At 39.5% G+C, this 19,319-nt stretch overlaps 2 protein-coding genes across 2 annotated transcripts; one reads left to right on the top strand and one right to left on the bottom strand.

The window, feature by feature from the left end:
* The first annotated feature begins 204 nt into the window (after positions 1 to 204).
* Positions 205 to 5,246, top strand: LOC139945756 (actin, cytoplasmic). Its single transcript, XM_071943152.1, has 5 exons — positions 205 to 388; positions 1,897 to 2,081; positions 2,946 to 3,185; positions 3,799 to 4,045; positions 4,687 to 5,246. Exons 2-5 carry the CDS (start codon positions 1,947 to 1,949, stop codon positions 5,202 to 5,204), a joined length of 1,140 nt encoding a protein of 379 aa, XP_071799253.1. The 5' UTR covers positions 205 to 388; positions 1,897 to 1,946; the 3' UTR covers positions 5,205 to 5,246.
* A 6,233-nt stretch (positions 5,247 to 11,479) lies between these two features.
* LOC139945758 (actin-binding protein IPP-like) lies at positions 11,480 to 17,855 on the bottom strand. Its single transcript, XM_071943153.1, has 5 exons — positions 17,621 to 17,855; positions 16,696 to 16,995; positions 15,340 to 16,365; positions 14,648 to 14,874; positions 11,480 to 13,418 (listed from the first exon to the last, which is right to left on the bottom strand). Exons 2-5 carry the CDS (start codon positions 16,979 to 16,981, stop codon positions 13,194 to 13,196), a joined length of 1,764 nt encoding a protein of 587 aa, XP_071799254.1. The 5' UTR covers positions 16,982 to 16,995; positions 17,621 to 17,855; the 3' UTR covers positions 11,480 to 13,193.
* Positions 17,856 to 19,319: the final 1,464 nt, after the last annotated feature.

Below are 19,319 nucleotides of genomic sequence, written 5' to 3' on the forward strand. Positions count from 1 at the left end.
AAATGATGTAACTGTGCAAATAAAAAATCCTACTATAATGACTCACAGGTAGCCGAGTGTGATTACTGAGGGATCACTTCTTGCCATATTAAGCCATGAGTATTCAAACACATGTAGCCGAGGGACTACCCAGTCTTTGCCATATAAGGCAATGGAAGTTTCTTTCTGAAATTAAAAAAAAGTATAAAAATGGGCTAGCTCGGCTTGAAGAAGACAAGAAACCACTTTGCGAGCATTCGAAGTAAACAGTTTATTTTCGCATAAGAGATCAGAAGATACTGTAAACGTTTACTGTTTAAGGGTTTTTGAAGACTATTTTCGAAGTACCGTGTTCCACTTTCACCCCAGCTAGCTTGACCAGTGCCGCGACCAGTGGGATCCATTTTAGGTGAGTCTTATTTTTTTCTAAGTGTTCATTTTTTTTATCAAGTTTACAACACTTTTCTACATCTATCAAGCTCTGAACGATCTGTCGCCAGTGTCGCATGCAATTATGTCCTCTATGCAATACTATCCGGTGGACATTATTGCATATGCAATAATGTCCGCCAGACGGTATTGCATATGCAATCGTGTCCGCCCTGACGCTGTTGCATAATGCAATTGTGTCCGCCCGGACACATTTGCATATGCAGTTGTGTCCGCCCCCCGTGCAAAACTGCCTTGCAATAAATTAAACGCCCTTGGTCGACGGAACACGTTCGCCATTTATTTACAAGCTATTAAGTGCATGACATGAATGACATGGGAAATGTTCGGCCGTTTGGTATTCGCTGCAATTATAATACGTGAATATTCATGCTGCATATACGTGCATGCACGCTCGCTTACGGGCTCACATACATGCACAGTCATGTTGTCCCCCGGACACGATTGCATATGCAAAAGTGTCTGGAGCGAACAGTATTGCATGGCGGACACAATTGCATCTGACACCGGTCTATCTGAAAGATTGCTCTGGCACCCATACACCATGAAGTGAAGTGAAGGCCTGCGATCGAACCGGGACACTACTCGTCTTACCATCCCAAAGAGTAACAAACAGATAGGCGATGGATCGTTCAGTTCGTTCGGGCCAACTCTCTGGAACCAGTTACCACAGACCATACAAATCCTTACCAACAGTTGATGCCTTCAAACGCAATCTCAAAACCTATTTATTCCTGTGCGTTATAATTGATAATATTGTTTTTTGTTTGTTTGTGAAGGGCAATGATCCTTTTTGAAATTATTATTATCATTATTCTATGTGACCTTTTGGACAATATTGTATACCCTTCCCATGAAATTTATGTAAATTGCACATAAGGCGTGCGCACTAACGTTTTGGTTGGCAAAATGAGGGATTATCGCGCTGTTTTGTACACGACCAATGGCTGCGTGACGCAGCCGCAATTGCGCGTCTGCTTAGTACACAACTCTATGGCGTTTGCCAACCAACAGGGTCTGTACGCATGCGTGAATGTAATTAGCATATTTCATGGGAAGGGTCCATTTATGTTTGGCTTTCTATAAACCTAACACGGCGTTTTCAATATTTTGAGATTATCAACTTGTCTTGGTCATGCATGACAACAAGCAAACCCACTTTTTTCCATTTTTTTTTTCACAAAACTACTTACATCAGTTTATTGGCCTTGTTTTTGGTATTGCAGATTTGCAAAATATCACATCTCACTTCTGAAAAAATTCTACAAGACTATAAAGAGATGACCGAAACCAGAGCAAAATATAAAAAAAAAGAAGTTAAAATTAACTCACTGCAATAATTCTATTCAGGCCTACTGGATATTTTCTACCTAAGATTTTCCCCCCAAAAGATCAAGAAAAGACCGTTACCATGCAGAACATGGTTATTTCAGTGCAATAATCTCAGTGCACTATTTCTATTTACAGAGTATTGTCTACACACCTTAAGAAAGAAAACCCACCACCAAGCAAGCATCATGTCTACGTTCGACAATGATGAAATACCGGCCCTTGTGATCGACAACGGTTCTGGTATGACCAAGGCAGGATTCGCCGGTGATGACGCGCCCCGTGCCGTGTTCCCAGCCGTAGTGGGACGTCCTCGTCATATGGTAAGAAACCAAAGAGGTTCACTTTTTTATGGTACATTTATTTCCCCACAAAAAATGTCTAGGCTGTTTAAAAAGGCACTGGGCAACATTACTCAAAATAATTGTTAACATAAAAACTTACTTGGTATTAATTGGTAACGAGCAATGGAGAGCTGTTGTAGGATAAAGCAGCTCCCTCAAAGTAACATATATAGTTTTTAAGAAAAATAGCACGGTAACTTCATTGCCAGCATAAGTTGGGGTGTGTCTTCGACCTGTAGAGTCACCATTAACTTCGAAGCCCCATAGAAAATGAACTGGTAAGCCGTGCAAAAAGTTTGGTCAACATTTGATCTACTTTTGTAGGAGCTGAGTCTGCTAACCCATTTCCACACAACATGTTTTTTGCTTCAGTGAACCTTTCAGAGTTCATGTATACCATGGTAGAAAAGTTTGAGAGCAGCCAAAATCAGCTTTACACGCACTTTTCAGGCAGTGGACACTATTGGTAACTACTCTGGTAAATAATCTGAAAGCACACAACTTCGTGTGACAAGGGTGTTTTTTCTTTCATTGTTATCTCGCAACTTCGACGACCAATTGAGCTCAATTTTTCACAGGTTTGTTATTGTATGCATATGTTGAGATACACCAAGTGAGAATAATAATAATAATAATTAAAATTGATTTATACTGCGACAATTCCAGGCAAAGCTGTTCAAAGGCGCATGTCAATGAAAAGACTGGTCTTTGACAATTACCAATAGTGTCCAGTATCATTAAGCAGTACAGTCGCCGCCTCACTCTAGGACCATGCGTTGGTGTGAATATATTGACATACTAAGTCAACAGGTTAACATATATATTATCCCTTTTCCCCGACAGGTAATGATGCCGGGAATGGGAAATAAAGACAGCTACATCGGAGACGAAGCCCAGAGCAAACGAGGGATCCTGAGCCTCAAGTACCCCATTGAACACGGTATCGTCACCAATTGGGACGATATGGAGAAAATCTGGCACCACACCTTCTACAATGAGTTACGTGTGGCACCAGAGGAACACCCTGTCTTGCTGACTGAGGCACCTATGAACCCCAAAGCCAACAGAGAAAAAATGACTCAGGTATTTAGGATATTTATTTGTATTTATTTTTGCAAATTCATAGTGCAAATTTACCTGCAAAACATGATCTGAGAACATTACGATATCCATTATTTCTGTAAATGAAATAATTCACTTTGAAATACTGAAGTTGGTTAGAGACTATTGTTTCACATTTCACATTTCTGTTCATACGAGACAGACGCTCACATCAATAACTACTCAATGTATACACACTATTGGTAATTTAACTCAAAATAATTGTAGCATTTAACACTTACTCTGTAACAAGCAACGGAGAGCTGTTGGTGGTATAAAACATTGTGAGAAACGGCTTCCTCTGAAGTATTAACGTAGTTTTTGGAAAAGAGGTAATTTCACACTAAAATATTGTATATAGGACTTCACGCCTGAATCTTTTTATGGGCCATCTTAAATCAGCCAATTTGGGGCAACAAGGGTGTTTTTTCTTTTTTCAGTATTCTCTAATTGCAACTCTTGACCATTGAGTCCAACTAGTCACATACTTGTTATTTATGCATTATGTTGGGGGTACACCGGTGAGAATACTGGTCTTTGAAAATAACCAAACAAGTCCGATACCTTTAATGCAGCTCATACCTTCTCCTTTCAGATCATGTTCGAGACCTTCAACGTTCCGGCGATGTACGTCAGCATCCAGGCCGTCCTGTCCCTCTACTCGTCCGGCCGGACCACCGGCATCGTCTTTGATTCTGGTGACGGTGTTTCACACGTTGTGCCGATCTACGAGGGTTACTCGCTACCTCATGCAATCCAGAGAATCGACTTGGCCGGTCGAGACCTCACCGACTACCTCATGGTGATTCTGACGGAGCGAGGGTACTCGTTCTCCAATTCAGGTAGGCCTATGAGACTCTAATGGCAGTGGACACTATTGGTAATTGCTTAAAAATTGTTAGCATAAAACCTTCATTGGTAACGAGTAATGGGGACTGTTGATAGTATAAAACATTCTGAAGTAACGTTGTTTTCGAGAAAGATGTAAATTTTTCACGAATTTGATTTCAAGACCTCAAAATCAGATTTTGAGGTCTCGAAATCAAGCATCTGAAAGCACACAACTTCATGTGACAAGGGTGTTTTTTCTTTCATTAATATCTCGCAACTTCGACGATCAATTGAGCTCAAATTTTCACAGGTTTGTTATTTAATGCATATGTTGAGATACACTAAGTATCAATAGTGTCCAGTGTCTTTAATCATGTGATAACCATGGGGGAGGGTTGCAACAATATTTAAAATATACAAATCACAGTGTACATCATGACGGAGGAGTTGGCAAAAGCCTTAATGTTAAAGCACAAACAAATTATTTTGAACATTGAATTGTTTTAAAAAGTACTTGGTTTGAATGAATTTTTCTCTCCCTGCGGATTCAACTCTCTCTGAAAGAATTCGAATAGAGGCAGTCTTCAACGTACGACGTGTATATTTAAAGACCGATAGTTTGATTGATTGCCGTGTTTTTAATCTATTTCAGCTGAGCGGGAGATTGTCCGTGACATCAAGGAGAAACTTTGCTACTCAGCTCTCGACTTCGACCAGGAGATGGTCACTTCACAGAAAAGCTCCAGCCTGGAGAAAAGCTACGAGCTACCTGATGGTCAAGTTATCACCATCGGCAGTGAGAGGTTCCGATGCCCAGAGGTGCTGTTCCAACCTTCCTTTATTGGTATGGAGTCAACGGGTATCCACGAGGCAGTCTTCAACAGCATCCAGAAATGTGACATGGACATTCGCAGGGACTTGTTCAGTAACTTGGTGATGTCCGGGGGTTCCACCATGTTCCCAGGCATGGCTGACCGGATGAATAAGGAGGTGACTGCCCTTGCTCCTGACTCTGTGAAGGTGAAGACCATAGCACCTCCTGAGAGGAAGTACTCGGTGTGGATGGGTGGATCCATCTTGGCTTCTCTGTCGACGTTCACTCAGATGTGGATCAACAAACAGGAATATGATGAGAGTGGTCCCTCAATCGTCCACCGAAAGTGTTTCTAAATTGCTGTGTATGGATCAGTGTGACAGTCGAGACCCGGTAGTCCGGGGGGGGGGGGGGGGCTGGTGGGGAGACCGAGACCGGTCTCGTGACCTAAGACTTGTACGGATGGTTGCTTAATCGTTGATGACGGACAGTAATGTAATCCGTTTTGACTACAAATCGTATGTACGCACTGACATTTGTCAATAGATTTTGAAACATACCTTTGGGTTGAAGTCTTCATTTTCATCACAAGTATATATTAAATAACTTTATTATACATTTATAAACAGTCTTGAGCAACTCCCAAAAAAGTCGGCCCAAGTCATGTAGTAAGAAGAAAACATGGTCGGTGACGTTACTTTTATTTTAAAATTTTACTTTGTAGACTTTTTTTTCACATTAAGCTTTTGGTAATTTTGTTGTTGTTGTAATATTGTTATTTATTACTCTTTTTGTTGTCTTTTCTCGATTGTGCTGATTTTTATGCTGTTGTAGATTTTTGTAAAGCGCTTTTGAACATTTTATGGTGAAATGCGCACAATAAAATAATGTGGTTTTATTATTATTATCATTAATAACTTATGCTGATTTCATACCTTGTTGCTTTTACAAACCAAAAGTAAACGCTATTATTTGTTTGGATTTCTACAAGTCTAAAATTCAACATCCTGTTTAATTGTCGCCAATTGTGCTGAGGAATTTGCAATATAAATATATGTTTTAAACAATAAAGGATTTTTGTAAAGAACTTCAAATGTGTCAGACCCAATTAATCATTACCCCAAACGGAGACATTTTGGTTTCTTCTGGTAACTCGTTTTTGCTACACATTAACTTTTGTGTTTAGTAGTTTAAAGGCAGTGGACACTATTGGTAATTGTCAAAGACTAGCCTTCACAGTTGGTGTATCTCAACATATGCATAAAACAACAAACCTGTGAAAATTTAGGCTCAATCTGTCGTCGAAGTTGCGAGATAATAATGAAAGAAGAATAACCCTTGTCACACGAAGTTGTGTGCGTTTAGATGGTTGATTTCGAGACCTCAAGTTCTAAACTTGAGGTCTCGAAATCAAATTCGTGGAAAATTACTTCTTTCTCGAAAACTATGGCACTTCAGAGGGAGCCGTTTCTCACAATGTTTTATACCATCAACCTCTCCCCATTACTTGTCACCAAGAAAGGTTTTATGCTAATTTATTATTTTGAGTAATTACCAATAGTGTCCACTGCCTTTAAAGGGCAAGGTTTACGTTGGGTAATCACTCTTCAAGCCATTGGACACTTTCGGTAAACAGTATTGTCCAAGGCTCACACTTTGTGTATCACAACTTATATATAAAATAACAAACCTGTGAAAATTTAGGCTCAATCAGTCATCGTAGTCGGGAGAAAATAACGGGAAAACCCACCCTTGTTTCCGCACGTTTCGCCGTGTCGTGACATGTGTTTAAAATAAATCCGTAATTCTCGATATCGAGAATTGATATTGTTTAAATTTTTTCTCAAAAAGTTACCTTCTGTAAACCCTGTGAGTTATTTTTAAATCTGTGATTTTTTTTCTGTTCCGAAAGTGTCCAATGGTAATAACAACTTTTTGTTACAAGTCTACAGCAGCTTTTACAATATAAAGCATTTTGACATAATTTTAATTTGAAGTAATGCGGTTATGTAATGAAAAGCATTACCACCAGTAAGGTTTCTCAGATTGTGTATTCCTATTAGGGATAGTCTTGAAGTCAAGACGGTAATTGTTAAAGGCAGTGGACACTATTGGTAATTGTCAATTGTTACTTCTTTCTCGAAATCTATGGCACTTCAGAGGGAGCCGTTTCTCACAATGTTTTATACCACCAACCTCTCTCCATTGTCACCAAGAAAGGTTTTCTGCTAATAATTATTTTGAGTAATTACCAATAGTGTTCACTGCCTTTAAAGGGCAAGGTTTACGTTGGGTAATCACTCTTAAAGCCATTGGACACTCTCATCCCATCAGCCTCTCCCCATTACTCGTCACCAAGAAAGTTTTTATGCTAATAAATATTTTGGGTAATTACCAATAGTGTCCACTGCCTTTAAGCGCGGTGTAGTTACGGGGACGGTACACACACCCCGTTGCAAGAACGATGATATGTGTGACTGTCGCATGAACGGCATAATGTGTGTTTGAGGGGCAGCGATAACGACCTGTCATCAAGTCTATATTATTAGAGATTGTTTTCCTGTGTGGACATTTGCTCCGGATTTTTGGCGATATCACAAAAAACGAGACTACCTCTTGAAATGAAATTGCCATAATCACCACGTTAATTTTTATTGTAAGTCATCTACGTTCGTGTTTTATGATTAAAACAATTCCGAACGGTTCCGAAAAAACCCTTAAGGGTTTGGGTACTTTTTATACGACACAAAACCAGATGTCCACAGATCTACATTAGAAACTTACACGCTTTGAAGATAACGATAGAAAGCTTCCCTTAAAATATTACTTGCTGAGGTGATGTATAGTACCTGAGAAATGAGTAAAACATTTTTCACAAAAATAAGTTCGTCTCGGTGAGACAACAATAAACTATTTTAGCATGTACAACGGTTGACGCAACTCTCCTAAAAACATTGCTGTGTGTTTTTCACTTTTTCCCCCTTAATAACTTGGCAAGTATAGTCCTGAATCAAATACATCTTCATTCACATTGAATATTGGGATTCCTATCCGTGGCCAAAAACATGATTTAAAAAGATAATTATAATAATAGTATCGAAGTCTTATAATTATAGCGCAAGTATCTACCAAACAAAGTACTCAAGGCGCTGAGTATATATACAAACTTTCAGAAATAAAGGTTATTGCAGACATGAATAATTTCCGAAATCCAATTAGTTAGCACATTATAAGGGTGATACGGCGCATACAGCAGCCACAGCAAGGAAAACTGGGGCGAACCCCTTCTCCTTTCGATGAGTGCTCTTTCTTTTACATGCGTTACACAACACATGGGACCAACGGCTTTACGTCCCTTCCGAAGGACAAAGCAATGGTTTAAGTGTCTTGCTTAAAGGATTTGGGTACTTTTTGTAACACAAAACACAATGTCCACAGATTTACATTAAACTTACACCATTTGAAGATAATGATAGTAGAAAGCGTACCTTAAAATACTAGTTGCTGAGGTGCTGTAGTTTTTAAGAAATGAGTAAAACAATGTCATTAAAATACGTTTTTACATGCTAAAATAATTTTCGTCTCATGATAACTGAGACGAAAATTATTTTCATGACATTGTTTTACTCATTTCTCAAAAACTAAAGCACCTCAGCAAGTAATATTTTCAGGGAAGCTTTCTACTATCATTATGTGCAAACTGTGTAATGTAAATCTGTATAGACATTGTGTTTTTTGTCCTACAAAAAGTACATTACCCTCAAGTACACAAGTGTCACGGCTGGGGATTCGAACACACACTCTGCTGATCAGAAACTCGGTGCTCTTAACCGCTCGGCCACGACACTAGACCATTTCACACAACATGCTCAGCTTGTTGCTCTGTAAATGTGTGGGCTGAAAAGCTAGATTTGGACCCTGCGGTTGGAATATTAAACCAGAGACTTGATTGACTACACAAAGAAAATTGCCATATCGGATAAAATGCAAGTTTTTCTATCAGATTTAAAGGCACTGGACACCTTTGGTAATTGTCAAAGACCAGTATTCTCACTTGGCGTATCCTAACAATATAAGCATAACCTAAAAAAAACCTTTGGCTCAATTGGTCATTGGAGTTGCAAGAAAGTAACGAAAGAGAAAATACCCATGTTGCACAATTTTGTATGCTTTCAGATGCCTAAATGCTTCAGGCCTGAAGTATTTTATTATTTGAGTGAGAAGTTACCTATTTTGTCCCTAGCCCAGCCGTCGATTTCACAAAGAGTTTAGGACTCGTCTTATCTCGAGTTATCTTAAGGTCTGCATGCTACAGTGCATGGTTGGGAATCGTCCTAAGATTAGTCTTAAGTAAGATTAGTCTTAAGTTAGGAAGAGTTTTGTGAAATCGGCGGCAGGTTGGACTCCTCCATAGTCAAATTTGTGTTCGCATTGTTAAGAAGCTTTATACCCAGGACGTCAGTGCAGTGGCACTGACTGTGACGTCCTACCAGGGCTATTTTGTCCCCAAAATCTACGTTACTTCAGAAGGGAGCCATTCACAATGTATTATACTATCAACAGCTCTCCATTGCTCGTAGCAAAGTAAGTTTTTATGCTACAAGTATTGAGTATTTACCAATAGAGTCCAGTGCCTTTAAAAATCAGATCCCGCCATCAAATTTGAGATTATAAAAACAACCCCCCATCTTCACAATGACTTGCAGCAAGGATATCCTGCGCCTAACCTATAATCTTATCATCTGTACTCTACCTTTGATGTTTGCTACAAAATCAAAAGATGGATCCATCAATGACAATCGCTCCCGGGGGAGGGTGAAAGCTGATCACGTAAAGTAACAAATTGACCGCGGGGAACGAGGTTGTGTATTACGGAGTGCCCCCCCCCCACCCTCTCCGTTTGCTCGCCGGATCATTCGGATAAAAGTTCAAATTCGGTGGAAGTATTCCTGGTTAAAACATCAGTGTTATATTTCCCCTGCCAGGTTTTAGAACCATCTATAAGGCAATTGCAAAGGAAAACAAATCATGTTGTTCTCACACCACAGTGTTTTATACTGTCAAGTCAACAGCTCTCCAATGCTCTTTACTAAGTAAGTTTGTATGCTATAAATAACTATTAATTTTGAGTAATGACACAGACTACATCACCATCAGAGGTGGTAGATTGAACGATCCGACAGTAACAAACCCCTGAAAATGTCATCTTAGTCCGAAGGCCAGTAAGCTCCCTTCAACTCTAACGGATTTACAGACCTTTTGTTTTTAAAACATCAGCACAAGCGGAAAGCTTGAGGCTGCATCAATTCATTTTTCGATGAGAGACTTAAGTTTTCCAAGAAAGAATAAGCTGCAAAGCAAGCATTTTTTACATCATTTTACCAATGCCAGTTATACTGCCAAATGCTTCGTAACCATTTTCTAACATGTTTAAAGGCGCTATACATCTTTGGTAATTGTCACAATTATTTTGAGTAATTACCAATAGTGTCTAGTGCTTGAATGCTGCTCTAATATTCTTCTTGTATTCTTTTAAACATTTATTATGCTTCAACTTTTGAGGAGATTTGATATATTTAGGCTCTAAAGTTTGTCTTTTTGCTTGGGAATTGGAGGATTGCGTCTAGAAAACTGGCAGCACGTCAGTTTGGGGAAAAACACATTTTTCCGGTGTTTTTTCTTGGGTAATAAGCAACAATTCCAAACGGCTGACCTTCAACAAGTTGAAAAGAAATCTGAAGTTAAGTTGTCCGAAGGTATAATTTGATTGGTTATTAAGAGGCTGAGAGACTTGAAAGTTTAATATTTAGCAATTAGCATTGACTGCTACATGTAGAGCACCCCTAGTGGATAGTCCTTTTTAAAGACAGTGGACACTTGGTAATTGTCAAAGGCCAGTCTTCTCACTGGGTGTATCTCAACATATGCATAAAATAACAAACCTGTGAAAATTTGAGCTCAATTGGTCGTCGAAGTTGCGAGATAACTATGAAAGAAAAAGAAACCCTAGTCACACGAAGTTGTGTACTTTCAGATGCTTGATTTCGAGACATCAAGTTCTAAATCTGAGGTCTCGAAATCAAATTCGTGGAAAATTGCTTCTTTCACGAAAACTACGTTACTTCAGAGGGAGCCGTTTCTCACAATGTTTTATACCATCAACCTCTTCCCATTACTTGTTACCAAGTAAGGTTTTATGCTAATAATTATTTTGAGTAATTACCAATAGTGTCCACTGCCTTTAAACCTTTTGGTAACAGGAAAATGTTTTATTCTCAGCATTGCTTATTCCACATTTTGTCCATTGCCTTGTATATCTAGTCTTTGAGAAATTGACATGTTGTATTTTTACCTGTTTGAATTTTTGTGAGAAGTGGTCAGAGTAAAATATGTAATAATGATGATAACAATAAAAAAGGCTTGACCCACGCTCCCCTCCTCAAAACACGTCCAAGATGAAAATATACATCAGTATGGTGAAATGCAACATGATTTCACTTTCAACAAACTATCAACTATAACATACTTAACTAAAGTTTGTGACAGAACACCAATAAGAACCAAGGCAACAGTGGAAAAAGTTTAATCAATAAATAATATTTGCATTTTTAATAACATATCTATACTTACAACGATAAATTCATTTGAATACAGCATTTCCTTTGCCTTGTACTGACATGACCTATAGGTTGTTCTATAGGATTGGTAGAGCTGACGAAATAGTCTAAAATGTATTTTCAATAAATAATATTTGCATTTTTAATTACAAATCTCCATTTGCAATAATAAATTATAAGCTCCTAGTCACTCACACACTTTTCTTTGAAAACAGCGTTTCCTTTTTTTTATATAAAGGAATTATACAGGATTGGTCGAGCTGACAAAATAGTTTGAGAACAGTAAAAAATGTTTTATCAATAAACAGTATTTGCATTTTTGATAAAACATATTTTATTTTATTATTAATGTTTTATTGTCACATGTAAAATATATTCACACAGTGAAATGCATTTGCATAACTCCATTTACCACAATAAATGTCGAGTTCCTGGTGACTCACATACTTTGGAAAAAGCGTTTCCTTTTTACTGCATTGTACAAACAGTACATAATAAAAGTATTATACAGTATTGGTAGAGATGACAAAATAGTCCAAGACAGTGTTCAAATTATGTGTGATTAACAATTGCCTACATTAAAGCCATTGGACACTTACGGTAAACAGTATTGTCCAAGGCCCACACTTCGTGTATCACAACTTGTATATAAAATAACATACCTGTGAAAATTTAGCCTCAATCGGTCACCGGAGTCGGGAGAAAATAACGGGAAAACCCACCCTTGTTTGTGCTTACTGCCCACAGTGCCCAAGTTTCCATTTCATAGTGTTGCTAAACCATTATACACACAAAAGGGTTTGCTAAACTTCTGGTGCTTACTGTATGAAAATGAATCATGTTACAATGCAAATTCATAGTGAACACGCAAGATGGCCGCCTAATTTTCTCGCCAACCTGTAAAACACTCTTACACTTTTAAAGCACATTTTTTTCTGGTATAGGTACATGTAGTAAGAAAATTTTCTAACTATTAAGCAATACCAAGAAATTGGTTGTGCTTAGAAAATTGTTGTGTTTATTAGCAGCTGAATGAAATTGACTCTCCCCCAACAGGAATGAAGTTCTGTGAAAACTCTTATGTTTAAGCACTTTTTTTCTGCTAATATAATAGTAGTTAGCATGACATTGTTTTTACTATCAAAGACACTGGACACAATTGGTAATTGTCAAAGACCAGTCTTCTCACTTTGTGTATCTCAACAAAAGCACAAAATAACAAACCTGTGAAAATTTGAGCTCAATTGGTCGTCCAAGTTGCGAGATAATAATGAAAGAAAAAACACCCTTTCAGATCAGTGTTTCAGATGCTTGATTTGGAGACCTCAAATTGTAAATCTGAGGTCTTGAAATCAAATTCGTGGAAAATTACTTCTTTCTCAAAAACTACGTTACTTCAGAGGGAGTCGTTTCTCACAATGTTTTATACTATCAACAGCTCCCCATTACTCGTTACCAAGTAAGGTTTTCTGCTAATAATTATTTTGAGTAATTACCAATAGTGTCCACTGCCTTTAAGTAGCTCTTGAAATTGGCTGTGCTTGGAAAATTGTTTTGGTTAGCAGTGAATGAAATTCGGCCTTGACCCAACAGTAATGAAATTCTAAGGTTTAGCATCTTTTCTAGGAGGCGACTTCGCAAGGGATGGTTTTGATAGGGGGAGGGGCGACTTTGCTAGGGGGGCGACTTGGCAAGGAGTAGCTTTGGGCGAGATGAATGGTTTTCATTTCAAATGACTGCAACGGCAGCCTCACAACGACTTATTGGCATCTTGCCCATATCTATCCAAGAGTTGGTCCTTGTGTCGTAACATTCTACCAAATCAAGCGTCTTAGGGGCGCGGTTACTCTTTCCAGAGGAACGCCCTCCCATGAGGTAAATCAGTCCATTCACGGTTGCCACAGAAGCACCGGCCCGCGGCATCGACATGTGCTTCACACTTGTCCACTGGTCCTTTCAATTAGAAAAATAAAACAAGTAGATTAATAAAACAGAATTACAGAAAGGTTTGGCAAAGTGGTGTTATTGTTATTGCTTCTCTCCAACCAGGGGTAAATGGGTACCTGTGAGGGCAGAGATGGTTCTTGTGATTGGTTTAGCCGAGTAGCGCATATATTTGTTGAACAGGCTGTATACTCCCCAGGGAGTTGAGATGGTTTAAGGAATTATTTAAGGCCCAGTGACCAGGGGTAATAATGTCGAAAGCGCTTTGAGAAGCACTCATGTGTGAAAAGCGCTGTATTAAAACTGGTTATTATTATTATGACTAATGACTGGTTCTTAAAAAGCGCATTTACATTAGTGCCTGGTCATTGGGCCAATAACATTCCTTTAAGAGAAGCAATTAAAGCATCTTACTCAAGGACACAAGTGTCATGACCGGGATTCGAACCCACACTCCATAGACTTAACCACCAGAACTTGAATTTGATGCTCTTAACTACTCTACCATGCCACCTACAACCTTATTATTACTCTGATTGATTTATAAAAAAAAACACTCAAATCTTGCAGCCCAAGGCAGGGGCTTGAACTTAAAGAACACGTTGCCTTGGATCTGTTGAGTTGGTCAATAAAAAACATTTGAAACCCTTTGTTATGAAATGCATTATGGTTAAAAAGATATTTTAAAAGTGGAATATGATGATCCACACAAGTTTACCTCGAAATTGAGCGGTTTTTCTTTTACAGCGCGCACTAACAAGATCAGCCATTTAATGGAGTCAAATCCACAAAATGGCCGAGTGGTTTCTTCGCGACAAAAAAGGAAAACCGTGCAATTTCGGGGCATGTTTGTGTGGATCATTATATTCAGTTTCAAACACTTTTGAAAGACCAACTCGACCGATCCAAGTTAGCGTGTTGCTTTAACATTGAGTCCAGTTACTTTGAAAACCTGTGACTTGACTAGTCTAGCGGGCTCGTCTTTTTCAAGAGAGTAACAATCAGATACTTCACTGTTTGCTCATTACCAAGTAAGTTTTTAAGCCAACAATTATCTGGAGTAAATAATTAGTGTCCAGTAAAAGCAAACCACCAAGTTTATTATGAAATGATATACTATATACTTTTTCCAAAAGTAAATGCCGATGTCAGTGTCATTTCATCAATTGCTAATTTCAGTTTAATTTGTCATTTAATCAATTGCCAGTTTCAGTTTAATTTACATCAACTCTGCTTACCTCAAGTATGGAGTATCTCTCCACCGATTTCAAGACACTTTTATCTGCACTGATTCCACCCATAACATAGAGGTCATCTCCCAACACCCCTATACTGCAATGGGATCTCTTATGCTTCATACTGGCCAGACTGTTCCATTCACTCGTTACAGGATTGTAGCTTTCAAGTGACCTCAGAACCACCCCTGCAGTTGGGTCTGTAGTCCCTCCCGCTAGGTAAATCAACCCTGGCCGACAAAAAACAACAACAAAAGAAACAAATTCATTTTCCTTGCAAACAAAATGTTCTTAATATTCAAAATTCTACATGAACAAAAAAAAAACAGGTAAAGAAATCAGGCAAGTCAGTTCAGGGCCAATGATCATAGCTCTGCTTACCGTAAGCAAATAATCTGTGCTTACCAAGAACACCTTCTGCACTTAAGATAAGTGTATTTCATGGGTTAGCAGGTAATTTTTGCCTGTGCACGTGTGTACTCCGCCAAAAATCTGTCTTTCTTCCCTCATTGTGATTTGTATTATCAAACACTTTTTTTGCACATTTGAACCAAATGGCACTGCCCCTACATGTAGGTGTTGGGCATTTTGGACCTTTCAACTCCAATTTGAAGGAAGAAGGGGTATGAGTATAGTTGACGAAGTAAAAGCAGCGCCCATGGTAAGAAAGGGGTTAAGTTTTTTAAGTCTCTTACCGCCAACCTCTGCGATAGCAAAGTAACTTTTTCCTTCTGGCATCCTCTCTGGTAGTACACACCAACCTCCTCGTTCCTCATCGAACTTCTCAATGCTCCTTAAGACATCACTCCCTTCTATTCCTCCTAAGATATAGATGACTCCATCAACGGTACACACCCCATGTCCGCAGCGTTGGGTCATAATAGGAGGCATATCTCTCCAGTGTTTCGTCACTGGATCCAACATCTCAACAATGTTGTTTATAAGAGCATCACACTCTCCTCCGATTGCGTACAGTGACCCGTTTAAGAACGCCACTCCGTGCCCGTGACGAGGCTGTTGAAGACTCGGCATCGAGGTCCAACTGTTTGTGAAGGTGTCCAGCTGTATCACAGAGTCTAAGGTTTCCATATCGTAGAATCGATCACCGGGATTCCTACGGTAGCCACCTACCAGCACGACGTACTTCCTGGCGTTCTGTCTAGGCTCGTGCAGATTAGGGCTGGAGAACGCCGATTGCAGAGGACGTAATGTTGAGCTGTGTCGCTTATCGGGGTTGAATCGCTCCAAGAGCTTCCCTAGGGCCACTCGAAGACTCAGGTCTTGACACGCCTTGATGTAGTCAAACAGCTGATGCTGCGAGATGATCGGGAACCTCACAGGCTCCAGGACCTGGACTAGGTTCTTACGCCGCTCACTTGGCGAGTGGAGAATCCACCGCATGGCAGCCTGGAAGACCTCAAACTCTCTGTCCACCCTAAGCTCTTCGCTTCTCAGCAAAGTCATGATGTCTTCCAGCGACAGTTCAAGAAATTCATCCAGTTCAGATACCTGAGCAAAGTAAGCACAGGCAAACGCTAGACACGTTGCAGCCAGATCCTCGCAGGAGTGGGCTCGGGCAAAGCATAGGATGCCAAGACAGTTGGATGGATGCAGTTGTGTCTTGAAGAAGGAGCAGCAAAGATTGACCACGCCCTGAAGTTGAATCATGTCGGCTGCTGTTAAGAGATCCTCAACGGTATCGGACTCAACACTCAAATATCCTGCATAGAAAAAAAAGGCATTTAATTCAATTCAATCCAATGATAGTAGGGGGGGGGGCTTTGGTAGAAGGTCAAACACAGACAAAACTGCAATGGATTGACGTGACTCTCCTGAAAACATTGCTCTGTGATTTTTACTTTTTCTCTCTAAAAAACTTACAACTAATGAAGCTGAAACTTCTACAGGTAAATTATTACATACATCTTCATTCACAGTGAGTATCAAGGATTTATTTCTTGGCCAAAAACTTGATCTACAAAAGATATCAAACCCCTAAGTGTTTTTGATAAAAATACAACTTTTTGTGAGACATGTCCTTAGTAACATACCACTGTACATGAAATCCAGAAGAAGTTTGAAGACATTGCCCTCAATTCCGAGAATGTCAACTGCATCTTGGTGAACCTCTCTCATCCCCCCAGAGAACATTCCTTGGAAATACGGACTACACGCCGACAGGACAGCACGGTGGCAGCAGAAGCTGGTCTTGCCCACACGCAGCTCGACGTCACAAAATTGGCTCTCAGTGCGCAGGCGGTCAAGTCCATCCAGGAGATTCTTGGCGTGGTTCCGGTCGCAATATCTCTCATCGTCTTCGCTGATGAATGTTGCCATGACGACAGCAACCACTAAATCATGAAGAAAAGGTTCTCAATATCATGCACATTCATTGATAACAAACAATCACACACACAAATTTTAAAAAGAAATTTTTACTTTCTTAGTTGTCTAAATTGTTAAAACCCTAGCTATACCACATTTTACCAATTTTCCTTTCTCCCAATCTTTGCCGAAAAATTAATACAGCTCGTGCTAGATGCCAAACCCAACATTACAACTGCACAGTGCACACTAGTTGCGATAAAGTAACCCTCCTCCCGACCCAACGGCCGCCAGGCGAGGAGGGTTAGTTATAGCAACTAAGTGCACACTCAATGTCAAACAATAGCCGTTCATTTTGTAAACAAAAAACAAAAGAACAAACAAAACAAACTACATACAACAAAGAAGCTGCAATGATCATGATTGATAATTAATAAGAACATTGTGATCATTGTCATCGATTGTGTGTGTTTTTACTTTACATTGGACAAAACGAGTGACAAAGTGACAGTTGGATTCGGCATCTTTTCCAGTTTCAGCCATATTTATTGGAAAAGAACGCTTTTAAATTAATAAACATAATATTTATTTTATTCAGCCATAAAAATAATGACAACAAAAACAAATTGAAAAGTGTGACTATTTTATTACCTTGCTTTATTGAGTTGAATAAAAAATACAATTTTATTTCCTTTACTCTCTCCTCCGTCTAGATTGGGTGGATGACGACCACGACGACACGGTCGCTGCAGCATTATGGGCTAGGATACTCCAGGTCGTTATGAGCCCTGTTTGCACTACTCGTTTCTGTTTTCATTTGGTGTGAAAATTATAAGAGATTTTCCGCAGCATCAATCAATGCCACCATTATTTTGGCAGCTGTTCGTGTTTCGCTCTTTAAAAAAATAGTCGGCATCTATGCCACATTGTGCGTAGACACAAACAGAGTTGGCGTCTGGGTATCATACGATGAAATTGTAAGATGGCCCGTTCAAATCAACTGAGGGCGCTATACAGCTTGCACGGTCCCATGGCAAAAATGGGCGTGTCACTTCTTGAAAACCACACTCTAATTATTCTCAAGATCTCATTATTGTGACCTTTTTTCAAGTTATGTCTTGAGCTCGTTATTTCCAATTATCATATTATTTAAAAAACCAAAGACCCCAACATCACAACAATGCCGCAAAACCATCCACATCAGTATAATCCAATGTTACTTGAGATTGAAAAAGCAGAGCATTTCTCTGCTTTGAGAAAGTGGACGGGAATATACTTTGCCAACTACGCTCGTCTAAATTATTGTGAGAAACGGCTCCGTCTGAAGTAACGTAGTTGTTGAAAAAGAGGTAATTTTTCCTCACTCAAAAATAAACGACCTCAGCTGAAGCCTAGGCATCCGAAACACTGAGCCTTTTATTATGCATCTGAAAGCACACACGGTTGTGCAATAAGGTTTTTTTTCTGTCACTATTCTCTTGCAACTTCGATAACTAAATGAGTCAAATTGATATTTTATGCATTATTTTGGGATACACCCGAGTGAAAACAAGGCTTTGATAATAAACTGCGCCAATCAAGTATCTAAACACTTACAAATAGTCAGATTTATCGGAACCTGAATTAGTATGCCAAAGAATAATTATTCATTTCTATTCACCGTTAATTTCTGCACATTTTGACACATCTTGTGTTGCGCTATGATGTTGTTTGGTGGATTTATGGACACTTGAGTGGCTTAAGGTCGAATTTCAAAAGTTGCAAAAGCCCCTATTCACCCCAATTCGATCCAGAAGGGAACTCACACAAGCCTCACACACAGACAAAATCAAGACAAAAGACACAAACTCGTTTCGTTTACTTGACCATGAAATTTATGGCCGTATCTTTAACTCTAAAACTGCTGATATCCTGCCTCAATACTTGGTGTGTCCTCCATCACTGTTAACGGCAATGAGTCGTCTTCTCATACTCCAAACGAGACATCTGATCTGTCCCTTGTCAATCCCCTGCCATTTCCTGATCAGGATGCGTCGCAATCCCTCGAGAGTGGTGTCAGGCTTGATGGACTTGTTCACTTTCTTCTGCTGCAGAAGTCACACTCGGGCGGCCACTCCTTGGCAGGTTGTCCACATTTCCCTGAGCTTGGTAGCCATTCCACCATTTTACTGACCGTCGCTGGTGACGTTCCAACTTGATGAGCTGCAGCTCGAATCGACATACCGGCTTCTATCAACCAACGATCCGTCCTCTTTCCTGTTTGGTCAGTTGAGCCATCTTTCCTGTTATCTTGAAACACCTTTCCCTGTCTTACCATAATCAGGGATTCTGGCTCTTAACCCATTTTGTT

Source organism: Asterias amurensis, chromosome 13 (genome assembly GCF_032118995.1).
Source record: "Asterias amurensis chromosome 13, ASM3211899v1".
Taxonomy (NCBI): Eukaryota; Metazoa; Echinodermata; class Asteroidea; order Forcipulatida; family Asteriidae; genus Asterias; species Asterias amurensis.

Coding starts and splice junctions, on each gene's coding strand:
- LOC139945756 (XM_071943152.1), top strand. CDS start 1,947: ATGTCTACGTTCGACAATGATGAAATACCGGCCCTTGTGATCGACAAC. Junction 2,082..2,945: donor TGGGACGTCCTCGTCATATG/GTAAGAAACCAA, acceptor TTTCCCCGACAG/GTAATGATGCCGGGAATGGG. Junction 3,186..3,798: donor ACAGAGAAAAAATGACTCAG/GTATTTAGGATA, acceptor TTCTCCTTTCAG/ATCATGTTCGAGACCTTCAA.
- LOC139945758 (XM_071943153.1), bottom strand. CDS start 16,981: ATGGCAACATTCATCAGCGAAGACGATGAGAGATATTGCGACCGGAAC. Junction 16,366..16,695: donor TCTGGATTTCATGTACAGTG/GTATGTTACTAA, acceptor TTTTCTATGCAG/GATATTTGAGTGTTGAGTCC. Junction 13,419..14,647: donor AGAGATACTCCATACTTGAG/GTAAGCAGAGTT, acceptor TCTAATTGAAAG/GACCAGTGGACAAGTGTGAA.